The sequence below is a fragment of the Chelon labrosus genome, assembly GCF_963514085.1.
Source record: "Chelon labrosus genome assembly, chromosome: 17".
Classification (NCBI taxonomy): domain Eukaryota; kingdom Metazoa; phylum Chordata; class Actinopteri; order Mugiliformes; family Mugilidae; genus Chelon; species Chelon labrosus.
The window spans coordinates 2,395,815-2,411,999 of record NC_140350.1 but is presented as its reverse complement, the minus strand read 5'-3'; the positions used below and the strand labels follow the sequence as shown (position 1 = coordinate 2,411,999).

General features: G+C 40.5%; 1 protein-coding gene across 3 annotated transcripts; it reads right to left on the bottom strand.

The window, feature by feature from the left end:
• Positions 1–18: 18 nt before the first annotated feature.
• On the bottom strand, positions 19–14,189 carry LOC311502453 (serine/threonine-protein kinase PAK 3). 3 transcript variants are annotated; one of them, XM_084564685.1, is made up of 15 exons: positions 13,588–14,189; positions 13,365–13,465; positions 11,601–11,754; positions 11,436–11,473; positions 7,883–7,975; positions 6,449–6,604; positions 6,193–6,367; positions 5,585–5,648; positions 4,556–4,604; positions 4,363–4,475; positions 3,660–3,777; positions 3,359–3,458; positions 2,962–3,158; positions 2,683–2,820; positions 19–2,517 (listed from the first exon to the last, which is right to left on the bottom strand). In XM_084564685.1, the coding sequence occupies exons 1-15, from the start codon at positions 13,757–13,759 to the stop codon at positions 2,428–2,430; spliced, it is 1,758 nt and encodes a 585-aa protein (XP_084420811.1). In that variant the 5' UTR covers positions 13,760–14,189; the 3' UTR covers positions 19–2,427. The 3 variants fall into 3 exon arrangements, with proteins under 3 accessions (XP_084420811.1, XP_084420810.1, XP_084420809.1); XM_084564684.1 differs by having other exon boundaries at positions 6,449–6,652; positions 7,913–7,975; XM_084564683.1 differs by having other exon boundaries at positions 7,913–7,975.
• Positions 14,190–16,185: the final 1,996 nt, after the last annotated feature.

Here is a 16,185-nt window from a genome sequence, read left to right as displayed (position 1 = left end):
CTTTGTTCCATTCTCTTGATACACATTAATAGAGGAATTTTCACACCACGTGTACAGGTTTACACATTCAGAAGATAGGAATGTACAGGAGCAACCACAGAAAAGGGGCACGTCAGCAGTGTCTCTCCTCCCAAAATTCACCTTTGTGCTCATATAGTCCAGACCTGTACATGGGGGTCGGAGGCCAAATGTCTCAGGGCCGGCACAGTTTCCTGACAGGCCACCCACACCTATACCGCACACACACATACTAACACCCAGCAGTGGTACTCAGGAAAGACTGTGTGGGCCTGCACACAGAGTGCTGCATTCATGGGTTCTCTGTCCAGATGAAGGAGTGTCCGATAAAGCCCAAACAGGAGAGGTGGATCCAGGAGCGTGGAGACAGCGTGTGTGTGTTTGTTTTTCTCTTTTTTCGTTTTCAGGGTGCAAAACATTTATTGATACATACCATAGAGCAACCTGAATATTGTCATTTTAAGTTACATAGTTCTGAAAAAAGAGGGGTTTCCCATCATATTTACATACATACATACATATCCTAACAATCTTAACCTATTTGAAGATGAGATACAGAGTATAGTTGGTTTTACATGCATGAGTTCTGTTGCATCCTCCTGTCTAATGCCACTCCTTCATCTTCTGTACATTTGTTGTACAATGGAGGTACGATATGACTAAGCAGCTACCCAGCACCTCGGAGTCAAGGTGGACAACACGAGTGAGGCGTCTTCTAGTGCAGACTGAGGTAGCCCCCCCTAACAAACACAATCACACTCACTCACACACAGGGTAATGCTACACGGGAAAGGCCTGACTGAGCTACAAGATACCGATACTAAAAGACAACTTGTGTACAGTTTTAACTCTAACCAGGTATGGAAGGAATGTTAGAGAACAATGTGAGCCTCTATGCAGTTTCTGCTTTCGTGCTTATACGGGGCAAGGTACAATCATAAAGTGGTGGTTTCCACTTCACTCACTGGATAACATTCCCTCTCTCTAATCGTCCAAAAGCTCGCTACAAAATGTAAAGGGCATATTACGAAAACATTAAAAAATTGAAAAAAATAAATAAATAAAAATAATATAAGACACAATTAAGAAAAAAGCTTGAATGAGCAGCAGTTTAAAGGGGGAAGAAGGGGAGGGGCATGTCCTGGCATATTGTTGTAGCACTGAACTGAACAGGTAGGCCGGATCTTTGTTGGCCTTCAGTTCAATCCACATGTATAGTGAAAGGCATATAATTCCTCCATGTTATGCAGTTTTTACATTTTGAATGACCATTATTTAATGGACTTGTATTTTAAGTTTTCGTAATTATTAGTCTACCAAAGAGAAGCAGGTTATTTTCTTCTGTATTATTTTTAAGGCTTAAAACACATAGATGTTCGGGGCACTGGACTTCCAACTTACTTTAGATTAAAAAGAAAAAGCTTTTAGTATTATTGTCATTCTAATCACTTCTGCCATGTATGTATTCAGTATTCAGGAATGGATTTACACGTGTGTCACATCATGTACAAACAGACAGTGACTAAATAGGAAACACAGAAATCAGAAGTCATGTTTTGATGCTATGTATTAAGTTTCACAGAGAAAACCCATGCATTAACTGCAGGTAACCGTCATGTGCTCAGTTTAAATAGGAGAATTAGTTCACAGGTATGAAGTGGATTGTTGAAGGATGTTCAAAGCTGGCATGGGTTATATAAGATTCCTGACTTTTTCCCCTGTAGCTGCACCCCCTACTCACATTGACACAAGCATGTACACAAAAATATGCCACCTTGAGGTGTGACAATCTGCAGAAGCGTTGCAATGTCTCCACACAGCCATAGTCATGCAGGCAAAGGTTGGGTCCAGAGTCACTCTCTCACATCAGCCCAGTCACTGCAGGTGCAGGGGTGGCCTGATCCATGAAGGGACTAGAGGAAGGAATCACAGGCTCTTCAGTTTTGTCTCCTCTTCTTTAGATTCTTCTTGAAAATGAGCACACTTTCCTTTCAATTATTATTATTCTTTTGGGTTGCAGGAGGGTGACTGCCTCCCAACCGAGATACATGACACAAGGACATGTGCACACACACATTCACACACACACACACACACACACACACACATACACCCTCACACACACATACTAGTGATGGACTGCTCTACATGTACAGAGTGCTGGAGAAGTAAACGAGGAGACAAGGTCTTTTCAGCAGCATGGGCCAAGAGGCTGCAAGGCCAGGAGTCCGTCCTACATATGAGGCCCGGGGGTCTTTTGTCCTTGTGCGGACATGGTAAGTCACACAAACCCCTCCCTGTGCTGTCACTGTCACGTCACCCGCCACCCACACCCCTAAGCCCCTGCCGCCATGAGCGCAACACATCGCAGACAGGGCTCCAGCCTTGGGTGTGGACAGAGAGCACACCCTAGCGACTGCTGTTCTTTATGGCTTCCTTCGCAGCTACAATCAGAGGCGTCAGGCTGGAAAGAGGCTTCGCCAGCTTGAGGAACGAATGCTGCAGAGAGAAAGGATAAAAAGAGGGTTTATAGGAGTCTGGATTCCGTCTGATTGATGCCACATCACTCACATAGTCACATCAAGTATTTGTACATGTAGGCACATAAGGCATTAAATATGGCCCACTATATATTCATACAAATGTATTGCATCTCTGGTTTACCTGAAGCAGCTCCTTGGCAGAGCCTCTGCGGTCCACATCCATCTCCAGACAGCGGTTGAGGAAGTCTCTGAACACAGATGACAGCCTCTCTGGGTTCTGCAGCTCAGGAGTCCCGTTGGTTGCTATCAGATACAGCGCCTGGATAAAGATAAGCATGGTCCAAAAATGAGAGTACTCTAGATAAAAAAAAATCTGAATAATTTATCCCCATGTATACTTTATGTCCACTAAGAAGCTAATGTACTGTGTCCTATGTTGTTGCTGCATTTTGTGTCTCACCCTGAGTGGATTCTCGTTCAGGTAAGGCGGTTCTCCCTCTACCATCTCTATCGCCATGATTCCCAGAGACCAGATGTCCACTTTTGGGCCGTAAGCCTTCCGGGTCACCACCTCTGGTGCCATCCAGTAGGGCGTTCCAACCATCGTGCTGCGCTTGTTCTGCTCTGGAGTGATCTGGGCACAGAAGCCGAAGTCGGCTGCGGGGAGAGAGCGATACGGTGGTTTTTAAACATTTAATTATGCATTTTGTTTTACTGGATTTATCTATATTTCATTCAAGTGGTCTTTCCTTTGACACCAAACCATGTCTCTTAACCCAAAGCTAAACTACTTTTGTGGAGTTTTTTGATACTACCAAAGTAAAGCCAAAGGCACATGTTATTGGGAAAAAACGTACTGAGTTTGACAGATCCGTCCATGCCCAAGAGGATGTTGTCACTTTTTATATCTCTATGGATCACTTGGTTGGAGTGCAGGAAGTCCAAAGCTTGAAGACACTGTAAAGCGAGAGAAAAAAAAACGTAAAAATGTGAATACTATAATTGACAGCTTGAACTAAACACAAATTTGGTCCTCTTCTCTTGGCTGGGTGAAATGTTTAAATGTGTTTGCATGTCCCCGCCTGAATGTAAGAGTCAGCTAATCACAACTACAGATGTAGAGGGTGGCATTGCTGATGTCTAAAGTTGGCTTCTCACCTCTCTGCAGACTGCAGCAATCTGGCCCTCGTCCATGCACGTCTCAGTCACTACATCTGTCAGTGACCCTCCGGCCAAGTACTCCATCACCACCCAGAGCTCATCTCCTACCAAGTAACTAATAAAAGCAAGGGAGAGAAAGAAAAGTAAGTGAGAAATGCAATTCATTCAGTTGGGGATTATGTCTCAGGTGTTGCTTTGTAAAATGAATAGTCTCAGTACTTCAGCTAACAAGTGTACAGAAACTGCCGAATCATATCAACAGGATGAATGCTGTTAAATTCTTATTTGTGTTTATTTTTTTAACAGTAGGTGGCGGTAATGCACCTTCAGATGAAATCAGACCCATTAAAATGGAAAAGGAAGAAGAAGAAGGAGCAGTAGAAGAAGAAGGATGGGAACAGGAGGTTGAGATGATCCCTCAATGTCATCACATTAACAACCATACTGAGCACAAATTGTTGCACAGTCCTGCACCCTCCTGTCAGCATGGTGACAGCATGCATTGACCTTGTTGGGATATATTCTGACTGCTGTGTGAGTTTATGTGTTAGGACCATATTGAAAAAACAAAATTATGAGAAATAATTTCACGTAAACCACAATAAACCTGTCAAATTCTTAAACTCCTATTTTGAAGGGATCCAAAATCTACTATTGTCTTAAGAAAAATAAATGTTTATGCAACTGTGTGAAAACTGACCTGTCAAGGTAGTTCACTATATTGGAGTTTTTGTTTTCCCTCATCACCAAAATCTCATTGATGATCAGCTCTTTCTTGGGCTGCTGTTGCAGGTTCATCTGTTTAATGGCCACCTGGGAATACAGATAAGATATTTGTAGAAATAGTATACAAAACATGAATGTTACAAAAGCAGAGGTACCATGTCACTTACCTCTTGGCCAGTTGCTATGTCGATAGCGGTGTACACAGTGCCGGACGCTCTGATAAAACACAGCAACAAATCACGTCAATAAAACTGTTTTTAAGTATTTTACAGTATTCAACTCATATGCACTGACAATCATCAACATAAATTCCAGTTCTTTTGCGAAATGTTTTGACTTATGGAATTTGCTTTAAGAAAATTAGGTTCATCTTGTACTGCAACAACAGACAAGGTTGGCTGTTTAAAGAACAGAGTTTTAAAGCCATAGTACAATCTATTTCCATTCCTATCATTCAGACAACATACATGGCTGATTGTAAATTAAAAGGAGAAATGAAACTGCTGGGATAAAAGGAGACAATTTGATTTAACAAACATCACTCACTAAAATGTATTTTATGAAACGTCCTAATTTAAATTACCTCAGCTGCGATGAACACAAACATTTCAGCAATGGTTTTACAGTAGTCAAAGGAATGGTATGCAGCTAGCCTGGAAGTATAATTCACGATACAAAAAGAACAGCTTCTACTGATTTTTCGGCTTTTCTTCTTTCTCTTTCTGCCAGCTACACCTGTGTGCTGTCAAAAGCTATGAATAATGCAGCCCAGTTCCTGGTACTAATAAGTTAAAGATAACAGAGCAGGGAGCAAACAGACTGTTATCTACTGTTTAAAAGGGAAGCTTCCTGATCGAATATGGAAATCGTGAGTGTGTCAGAGCACAGAATGACCACACTGTTTTTATCTATTCACATGTGTTGTGGAAGGAGAGTGACAGAAAAGCTACAGCCTTAAAAAAAAAGAAAGAGAGAGAGAGAAAGCGAGAGAGAGAGCGAGAGAGAGAGATGAGAGCTGAGCTAATCTGCCTCTTGGCCTTTTCAGGACACGCTTCTCATTTCCTGTAGACTTATTTTTCTCCCAGTCATTCAACCTCCCTCTAACTCTGCCTCCCCAAAGTGGTCACTACAGCTCCATATCTCCCGCAGAGCCTAACTGCTCCTGAAATTGCTCCGTTTCAATAACTGAGACTTACCCTTGTCCTATTTTCTCGAAGCGTGTGTACTTCTTCTTGGGATCCCCCACACTCACAATGCTCCCTGAGTCAGAGAGAAAACAGACAGTATAATAGACGCACACAACCTCACAGACAGAAAACATCACTGTCTGTCTATTTCAGACAGCTGCTCTGAGCACATGTATCTTCTTCACAGTGAATTCTTGTAAATTGAGGTGAAGTTCGATTGCAGAGCAAGAAGGCCACAATCCATGAAATCCATCTAAACACACAGAATTGTTTGAGTAGATGAAATATATGGAAAACAGCCAATGGAAAACAAACTGAAATTCTACACTGAATAATTTGGGCTGTACACACAAACTCTAATTAACTTATTCATCAGGACATGAGCTGTGGAGATAGAGATCATGTGCTTAGTGTTGTTTTAATTAACCTCAGTCTATTATTTTATTTTTTTTGCATGATGATAATTATCAGATTCAACAATCTTTAATTTGAATAGTTTTAGGCGAACAGAAAGTTCATAAAATTCCTCCACCAAATTTTTAATGGAAATGTGGAGCAGGATTTAATTAAATCAGCAGTATAAGTGTGAAAAGACATGTAACTCTGAAGTCACATACTGAGTCTCTCCAAGATCTCCTCATCTGTCATTTTGGACTTCTTCCTCTGTCGGTCAGTGTTTCGATACATTGTGTTGGACGTGTTCTCCGGCTGGACCTGAGACTCTGGCGGAGTCAGCACCTCTTTCAAAGTGGTGGGAGGCTTTGGTGGATCCACGACAGAGCGAGTGTAGATCTGCGAGAGGAGAAAAGCGTCAAAGGAATGCGAAAGGCTTTCCTTTTGATTGACTGGACAAACAGTGCCACTCAGACTCACAGATTTGGTGTGCTCGGGTCGGGGGGCAATGACGGGGGGCACTTCGTCGTCGTCCTCCTCCTCTTCCTCCTCCTCTTCTTCCTCCTCTTCCTCCTCATCCTCCTCCTCTGACACAGGCGGAGCAATTGGGGGTTCTGTCGTTGACGTTTTGGCACCCTGGAGGGTGGAGATGCAAGTGAGTCGGTATACATGTGACACGTTGGAGCACTGAATGAAAAGATTTTTCCTCTGATTCTTCCACAAATAAAACACAAACGTCACTTTATCTGTTTTGAGTTGTCATCACCAGTTGTAAACAGCCTGCAAACCCCAAACCAGCCATGTGCAGTTTGAGTTTTGGCAAGTTGAGGTTCACAAGGTTTTTGACTCAGATTACTTCCTAAAAACACATCATACTACAAACATACACAACTGAAAGTAAAATTACAGCTTGTGATTGACATATAAATAAAACTCTTTGTGATACTGTGCCAGAAAAAACGACAACAAATAGTGTTATTCGTCAGGAAAAAAATCTGTTAATAGCAAAGGAAAGACTTATGAGTCAAGTGAAGCTAAGGAGAGTGAGGTAGCATTCAAGGCCGTTTATCTGAAGGGATTTGTGCTGCAGGGTCTGGTTAGGTGTGCCATGAACCAATGATGAAAATGATCTGTTCTGCATTTAACTGTGCTGTAGGAGATAACATACTGCAACACTACAGTATGCGCTATGGTGATGAATTGCAGACATTCTGATGATATGGAAGATACCTTTTAACAAGTGTGTTAATAAGCCACAGGCATATTTATCATGCCTTATGCTCAGTCACTTTTTTTTTTTTTACCCCATCCAAAAACGCTACTTGCATTGGATCATCTTCCTCTTATGGAATGGAAACATCCATTTCCAGTCTCGTCATGCATAAATGAAGCAGTGCAGCTTAGTTTCAGTGATTAAAGGGAAAGTGTCTGGCTGAGGGAAAGTCCCAGCCCTTCATTCAGACATAGTGGGCCTCTGACCTGCTCCGAGGAGGGCCCGGCCAAGACTGCAGACAGAAATGAGGGCCTGACTAACTGTAAGCAGTTAGACAGCATGTGTTTTTCACAGAGCCATGCGGTAATGTCTACAATGATGATGAAGTTACAGGCACATTTTTGGCAATGTGGATCAAATTGTTAGGAATGTGAGCTCATACATGCAGTTGTTTAACAGTCATCACAACCCTCTGTGGCATGTGCCACTGCCCTGCCATTTCAGCTCGTGTGGTAGATAATAAATACATCTACAACATCAAAAACGAACAGATCTAATAATCTCCCCATGGAATTTCAATACAGAGAGTGATGATGCCTCTAAAATCAAGTAGTTCTATGCATTTAGCATTAGCCAGATGGCATAATCAATATTAGGAGAGCCAATGGTGGATTTTAGCTTCAAGGCCAATGCAGAGATACATCATACGGAAAGTAATGTGGAGGAGTTACCTTGTCAAATAATGCGCTGCAGGTTCTAAGGCTGACAGGAGGCCCAGATGACAGCAGTCGGTTCTGAATGTGAAGGTTGAAAATGGGAGGATTTACTCAAAACAAACCCACACAGTGTGTAAGACTAAGTGCACTTCAGGGGAGAGGGGGAGGGCAGGGGTACGCTACTGAGGGATGGACAGTAAGTCCATAAATGATCCCTGAACACACAGCAGGAGGAGGCGACATGAGAGTCAAATCATGCCACCTGAGGATTATCCTAGGCACAAGCCTACAACAACATTCTCCTCTCCACTTCTCTTTAGATTTCTTGTATTTCTTGATTCTTGTTTCTTATTTGGAATCTGCAATATGGACAATAGATTTTATTTTGGTCTATGCACGCTGAATGTTATATCTGTACCTGATTTATAATTTCATAATGAGAATTTAAAAAATGAGTCTAAAACAAAGAAATCACATTCCAATTCTTATGTCAGTGTTGTCATAGTAGACTGCATACTCCAGTATGGACACGAACAGACTGATGTGTTAATATTAGGATTAGAGCTCCTTTCTTCTGTCTTCATTGTGTTCTTTGTAGAGAACTTTTCAATTCAATTCAAGTCGGTTTTATTTATGTAGTGTCAATAACAATACAAATTGTATCAAGACACTTTACAAAACCCACCCTGAAGGCCAGAGCAAGGACAAAGGTAATAGTGGTAAGGAAAAACTCCTTTTTAACAGGAAGAAACCTTGAACAGAACCCAGCTCATATGGAGGGACCCATCTGCCTAAGGCCAGCCGGGTACAGACAGAAGAAAGAGAGAAGACAGCAACAGGAGAAACTAGATAAACATGTATCTGGCATAGATAGATACAAATCACTTAGGCACACATTTTGCTAGAAACCTGAGATCATTATGTTTAACTAATGCCTTGCAGTAGCTGGCAGCGGAAGGCATTGTTATTGAAACTAAAGTTGCAGTATTCACACCAAGCTAAAGTGATATGTTATTTATCACTGTACAATTCCATGAGGAAAGTTAGCAGTTTGTGCTGTTTACAATGTTTAAAGAGATAAAGATAAAGATAAAGAGCCTTTATTTGTCATTATATTATACAAGTATCATATAACGAGATTGCATGGTCAGACATGGAGGGTTGAATAGCTGAGAATAATTGTTAATCAGACAGGTTGATAATAACTCCTTTCTCGTTTAAATGGCTGCTCTAATTGCTATTGCATCATACTCTGTTCCAGTCATATTCTATAATCCTAGTCGTGGCCATGTTGTGATTAAACATTACGACAATGTGAACTTTTGTAGACTTTACCTTTGTAAATGTGGGGATTAAACTGCACCGAAAAATGTTGACAGAACTAATTCTTGGCACTAAAAATGTCTGAGGCATCTGCATTTTACATCTGATTTGATCTGACAAATCCTAGTGTGCTGCTGGAACACAGGAAAATCATTAGTGACTTGATAACATTATTAAGTCTATCATTATTTGGCTGCCCCTCTGCTTTTTAGTTCTCATGTTCATGAGATTTTAATTTCTCTTAAAATCCATTTCCAGAAATGGTCAGTACTATAAAAGATCCATGCACCGATCATGCTGCATTCAGGAGTTTATGTGGAACTGAACAGTAATCTCATCAACATACAGGTGTATTGTAAATCACACAGTCTTATACTGCTAATTCAGTGAATGTAGTTGAAAAGATAAATATGAAAAGATGTCTGCGCTGGCTGACAGATGTGTGGTCTGAGACTCAGGCTACATGGTAAAATGAATTATCCAGGACTTCTTGGAAACTAATATGAACTGAGGGCCTAACAGGGGAAAATCCTCTCATGTCAGGACGGAAAAGAACGAAACCAAGTTATCAATCACTCAGCACCAACAAAAAGGTCACAAAACCAACCATAAGCAGTGCCAGCATTTCATTTTAATTTATGATAACAGCAAACCTAAGTGTTTGTCAGCTGCCAAAAGAAAAAAAAAATCTCTGCAATGAAATGTATTGTCTAGTTGTGGGCCCTGACGACAAGTGTTTTATTATTAAAGTAGTTATCAAGAAAGAGAGTCAGAAAGTACATTTCTTACCCACTTCCTAAAATCTGAAACTCAATGGCCAATTTCAGGTGGATTGTCAGTAGAATGCCAATATGTAAGCTTATGCCAAGGTGAGCTGTCTGTTATGTGAACAACTGACTCAAATGCATGGTCAGAGAGGTCAAATGAAAATCTGACATGTTTCACAATATGGAATTTATTTTCCAAAAGTAAAGCAACATAGAAAAATGACTTCAAATGGTTCTGTTTGTTAATCCTTGAGAAGACAAGATAACTGCAGGGCAGACATGGACTGCAGCAGGTGAGAAGTATGGAGGTGAAAGTGAGTTGCTTACAGTTAACAACACATCAGCTTTCAAATATTTACCTGCATTGCAATTTAGTAGAGCTGCCGTTCAACGTACTCTAACATGATGACTCCCTGTTCTCTCAGAAGAGACAGATGCTTATTTAGACCAGTTTTTGGCACATTTCCTGCAGTTCAGTCTGCCAAAAGGCCAACGCAGTCCAAACTTAAGGTAAAATCTGCGGCACTGTAGCCAGTAGCTGAGTCACCATTGCATGCTCTGCAATGTAACACTCCCACTTAAATACTCCAGAATACCTTCACTGGGTTCACACAGCATTTTAAACTGCCTGCCCCACTCTTTTGTCTTTCAATGGCAAAGAGCTCGTTTTAGCAATAGTCCTGCATTAAGACATCCCAGTGTAGTTTGCCTGGGGCAGAGTACTCCACTGAACAGACTCTTCACCCAGCGTGTACAGGCCAAGGCATTCAAAGCATAGATTACTCTGGCCAAAGCCAGGAATGAGGTCAGCACAGCAGGAGTCCTTCTACATGTAGTCGAGCCTCCAATGAAGCCTGTCTATGGGTGTTTCAAAATCTGGTTAAGTAGATCGGAAAAACAAACAATGAGCAGCAGTAGCTACCACAGCAGTGACAGTTTCTGTGCAGGAGCTGCACGAATGTTTGATTTCAGGGAATAATGCTCAGTAGAGAGGGCGGAAAGAACGCGCTTGAAAAGGTATCTAATCACAGTCCAGAAATTTCATGAAAGAGTCAGTAAAGTGAGGAAGATTTACTGAGAGGCATGATTTCTCTGAGGTTAAATACCAAGATATAAAGCCATATTTTATTGCAACTTACCTGTTAAGTTATTTCACCCTCATAAAAACTGTGAAGAAATATATTTTCCTCTATACATTACTGAGAGATTTTTTTAAAGCAATATAATACTACAGAGACAGTAGCTCTGGCTAAGGACCAAAGATTAGGTTGCTTTGTAATGTAGTATAATAACGAGACAGTCCAGGTATGTGAAAATAGCAACCGGATTCCAGAGAAGTCTCCGACTGACATATATTTAGTCAAATCACGATTTTATAGTGTTTAGTAGCTGTATAATAGCTGTATTATACAGCCCAAAGTAATTTAGATATGAAAGAAAGAACTCACCAGAGTGTTTGCTGCTATGTACCCATGTGCTGACTTGTCTGAAACAGAAAGAAAACATCCTTATAGAGGCTGGAAATCTCATGTATTAAACATAAGAATAGATGAAGTATTAAATGTTTGGGCTTTTATATCGGTGGGGTGGTATTTTATTCTATTACTGCCTACCTCCCGAGGTGAAGCTCATATATTTCTGGTTGTTTACGGTCTCTTTGGAGTCGTAGAACTTTAAGACGTCCAACACGGCCTGTGGGTTCTTCTTCTGCTCTAGCTTGGTGATGTTCGAGGTCTGTAGCAGCCGCGCCCACTGCTCTGGGATACCCTGCACAAACACACAGAGGTCACATTTTGAGACATTTTTAAGAAAAATGACATTTTTAATTATTTAAGATGTAATAATCACGTTCCGTCTTGAGGTTGTTTATTGTGCTTAAATCCTATTTTGTGTTTCTGTTGCAACACTGAATGTACAGTGTTTAGGCAGTAATCACTGCAAAAGTCAAGATATCCTCTTCTTCACTTCATGTCCTGTGTGCCAAAACACTTTTAATATTGCAGCTCAAAGACAAAAATAAATGTGGTAGTACTAATTGTATGTTTTGGTACAAATGCTGTCTTTGAGTTAAAAGAACTACATCCTAAAGGAAAGCTAATACATGAAGTTACAAACATTTGATCTTCTCATCTATCTTAATAATAAAAACTGTCCTTGTAAGAGACATTTTTAGACAACGCTTTGCCAGTTTCAGTGCTTTTACTGATGTTAACTCTTTTACGGGCGCTGCATATCCTTCAACAAGGGCTTTCTTTTATGTCATCTTTAAAAACTTTTGCAGAGTTTCACACTTAAAGCAAAGCTCTGTGCTGCTGATAAATAGCCTACTGTTCTGCAGCAGAAGAAAAAAATGATACTCGAGGCAGGGTCAAGGGTCAAATCAACAGTAATGTAGTCTGTTCTCCCACAAAACTATGATACGAGCCAAAGCAAAATGCTTGGTTTAAAACTGTTTTAATTGGGGCTCTGTGTGCCACAGGCGCATAGCTTTTCAAATGAACAAGGGGCTATTTGTCACCGATGTCATGGACAGGACACAGCACTGTGCATTTGGAAGTCAAATAGACCAGAATACATGTTCCTCAGTTTAAATATGGTTGATTGAAGACTTGAAATTTCCGCTGAGATATTTTATTCAAAATATTCCACTTTGCCAAGACTTGAATAGAACATAATCTCATACTGTCACCATTTTAGGTTTATGTTCATACCTCTTATCACTGGTCAGTTAAGGGACTAAACTAAATCCATGCAGAACATCTGTTCATGTGTTTATTTGCATCAACAATAATCAATAACCTTAAACAAAGTGTGCAGAACAATATAATTAAGGTGTGTTCATGTGTAATTCATTTGTAACAAAAGCTATTCAAATATGTAGGAAAAATTTGATTTAATGTCCGCTGCATATTCTAGTACAGACCTGGATACTTCTATAACCAATACTTTCGCAATAAAAGCACTATATGAGCTTAGAAACAAGAACAACTATTGTCTATGGACAATGTACAAACATTTGCATATTAAATAAAGTGACTAAAAGATGAAGACAATTCTGTTTCATGGTATCATATATTGAGGCTTGTGTACGAACATATACTGCAAACTGAAACTGTAGCTAAAATATAAATCACCAAGATGTGACAAAGGAAGCCCAGTCCAGGTTTCACTGGATATGGGAAGAAAAGGGGAAAGTCATTTGCCACTTGTAATTCCAACTCTATGTGGACGAAAATAAATTATTCGGTGACTCTTTTTCCTCAGGGAACTGTGATTTTAGAAATGTCTGTCTGGCGTTTTCTGATGGGAGGTGAATTTTAAGAGGCACATCAGTCCCCATTTTCTAAGCCTGATCGTCAGGTGAAAGAGATACTCACTGTGAATTCTCCTGTTACAGCGTCAAAGCCAACATGAATGGTGTGTTCAAAGTCTGAGGGTAGGGATATCTCAGGACGTTCCTTCTCCTTCTTCTTGTTTGCTACAGCAGAAGAACACAAATGCCAATTATAGGGTGATTTCTAATACTGTATAAACCAGGAACAAGTAAACCACGTGAACCAATGTGGGGCAGAGCGTGAAGGTGACATGAAGGATACTCACTCTTGTCTCCCCCAGGGAAGATGGAGCGCAGGCGGACTTTCTTGTTTTTCTCTTCAGGAGCCATTGGAAGCGGTTTGGATGCGTGATTCAATGATGAAGAGTCTCGGGAACTACTGTTCATTCTCAAGGGAGGGGCTGGTGGTTTCTCTTCAATATCAACACTATCAGACATCTTTAGTAGCACTCACAATGTCCTGAGAAAGAGAGAAAAATTAGAGTGTTTAAAAAAATCTTTGCATAGATCAAATGGGGTAAGACGATAAAGGTTACAAAATCACTCTGGAAGTGCAAATCTTAATCATTCTGACTAGCTCTTAGCCTGAGTGAGTGTACAAAATAGAATAATATCAAGAGACTAGACTGAGAAATACAAGTGTGCTATTGGCAAAATCATTTTGTAAAATGATTTTGCCAATATTGAGGTCGGCTGCAAGCAACGGAGGTCAATCTTGGTGAGGTAGCATTTGGCAGGCTGTTTGACAGCAGAAAACATATATTATAGTTTCATTTGGCGAGGAATAAAATAATCTATAAAATGTCAGAAAATAGTGTGAAATTGGCCTTCACAATTACCTACAGCCCAAAGTGAACAGTCTAAACCCCAACAGCGGTAAAAAAAAAAAAATAAAAAAAAAAAAAGAAGAAATCAGCAGATATTCATATTTGTAAAGTTCAAAGCTGTGAATACATTGTCATTGCTTGACCAATCATTTCTGCTGTTTCAGGCTGTGAAGATCAATAAATAATAACTTAACGTGTGTGCCAAAGTCATGACACACACACATAAAAGAGCGCTGTTCTCCTTCTCAGTGGTGGAGATCCATTAGAGACATCAGCTGTTAAAATATTCTACTGCGCCCCAGATGATGTCAGTGTTTATTTGCATACTGAGTATGAAACTCAGATCAGATCTGGAGACACACGTTAATGCCAGGTGTAAACACATGTACCTAAAGCTGGTCACTTGAGATCAGATAGCCCAGACTGGAGCTCAATGCAAGGTCTGAACAAGACCAATAATTTACAGGAGACACCTAGTTACAGTTCTAAGGTTCTGTGTATAAATCCCACAACCATTTTTTACTCTGATTCAGATAGTAATATGATGAAATATCTTACAATGTTGCATTTAACTTGATTTGGTTGTTCTCAGGGTAATCAATACAGAACAACTGAGACAAAGTTCTGACATGCTCTGAACACACCACCAACGTGGGGGAGATACGCTATCAGTTTCAGAACAATGAACAAGTGAAAACACCCATGGCTTCATAACATGAGGAAACAACAACAAATCTGAACAATTCTCATGAAATCATCAGTAAGGACAAATTTTCTGCAAACACGTGATACTTTGCACAGCACGTTTAGAGAAGAAATGACACTAAAAAACAATAAAAATCCATGTAAAATCTATCCTATTTGCTGTTCAGCTGTGAAAACATTAACCAGGAATTGACTCTAAGAGAATCTGGCAAGAGTAAATGCTTCAATCCCTCATCCTCTCATCTTCCATCTACCCATCCCACTAGCATCTCAGACTCCTTCACTGCCTCGCCTTGAGGCCAAGCCCATCATGTGATGTGCAGCACAGCCATCCCAGAAAGCGGGCCATCCAGGCCACCCCCTTAGAGGAGACCTACATTAGCAAACAAAGACGGGATCCTCGGCCCTTGCACAGTGTGCAACTGCCTCTGACAAATTGCACATGTGGCTTCACAGTGACCTTTACGTAACCACCTCCCGCACAAAATCTGATAGGTCTAACCGTAGTCTTTGTTAACTTTCCAAAAGAACCGGTTTTGAATAAAGGAATTAGATGAGCGGAAGGATGTAACATGATAAGAAGAAGCCATGATTTAATCAGATATGTCAACACTAACCGCATTATTGCACAAGACCTCTGTGAATCCCCTTCCGAGGCATCAAATTTGTAAAGAAAAAAAAAAGGGTTTTCTTGTGAAACGTTTTTGTCAGTAATGTGCCATTTCCTTATTAACATGTTAGGGCAGGATGACAGAAACATGTGTCTCTCAGCGTGCATTCATTGTTTTTGTAACTCTGCGCTGAAAACCATACAATTATTTACTGATGGGGGATAAATTATTATCCTATAGGTACAAGTCTGCGATTGATGGGATAAGGCATTGCTTTGCAAAAAACGGCATTGTGAAGCTTTCAATTTGATGAAACTATTCAACAGTGACTGCAGGAAATTATTTGGTAGCTATCAGCCCATACACTGCTGGCTTACAACACAGGCAGAGCTCGTTGCGGATAGATGTTCTGATCTGAGCTGAGGTATAGCAAGAAGAGGACACAAGACACAAACTGAGAAAGCTTAAGTGGCAACAACAAGTGCATAACATGATAGAAATGGAGATAAAATAAGCCTCTTTTCTTCACGCATTGGTTACATCAGTTGTAGCCAGGAGAAACTGAATTAGCTTTTACCAAGACAGATTTATGAAAACAGTGAGTCACTCGTGACAGCCGGGTTAACTAAAGTGACACTGCTTGGCTGGAGGGCAAACACTATTTTTAAATAGCTACAGAGGAACACTATGATTTTAAAGCACCAGTACATCTTTAGTATTA

Bases quoted from the DNA above. Each gene is read 5' to 3' on its own strand.
- LOC311502453 (XM_084564684.1), bottom strand. From the start codon at position 13,759: ATGTCTGATAGTGTTGATATTGAAGAGAAACCACCAGCCCCTCCCTTG. The intron at 5,649-6,192 runs GTATGTGACTTC...TCTCTGACTCAG, and splicing joins GGAGATCTTGGAGAGACTCA to GGAGCATTGTGAGTGTGGGG. The intron at 3,159-3,358 runs GTACGTTTTTTC...CTCTCCCCGCAG, and splicing joins GGACGGATCTGTCAAACTCA to CCGACTTCGGCTTCTGTGCC.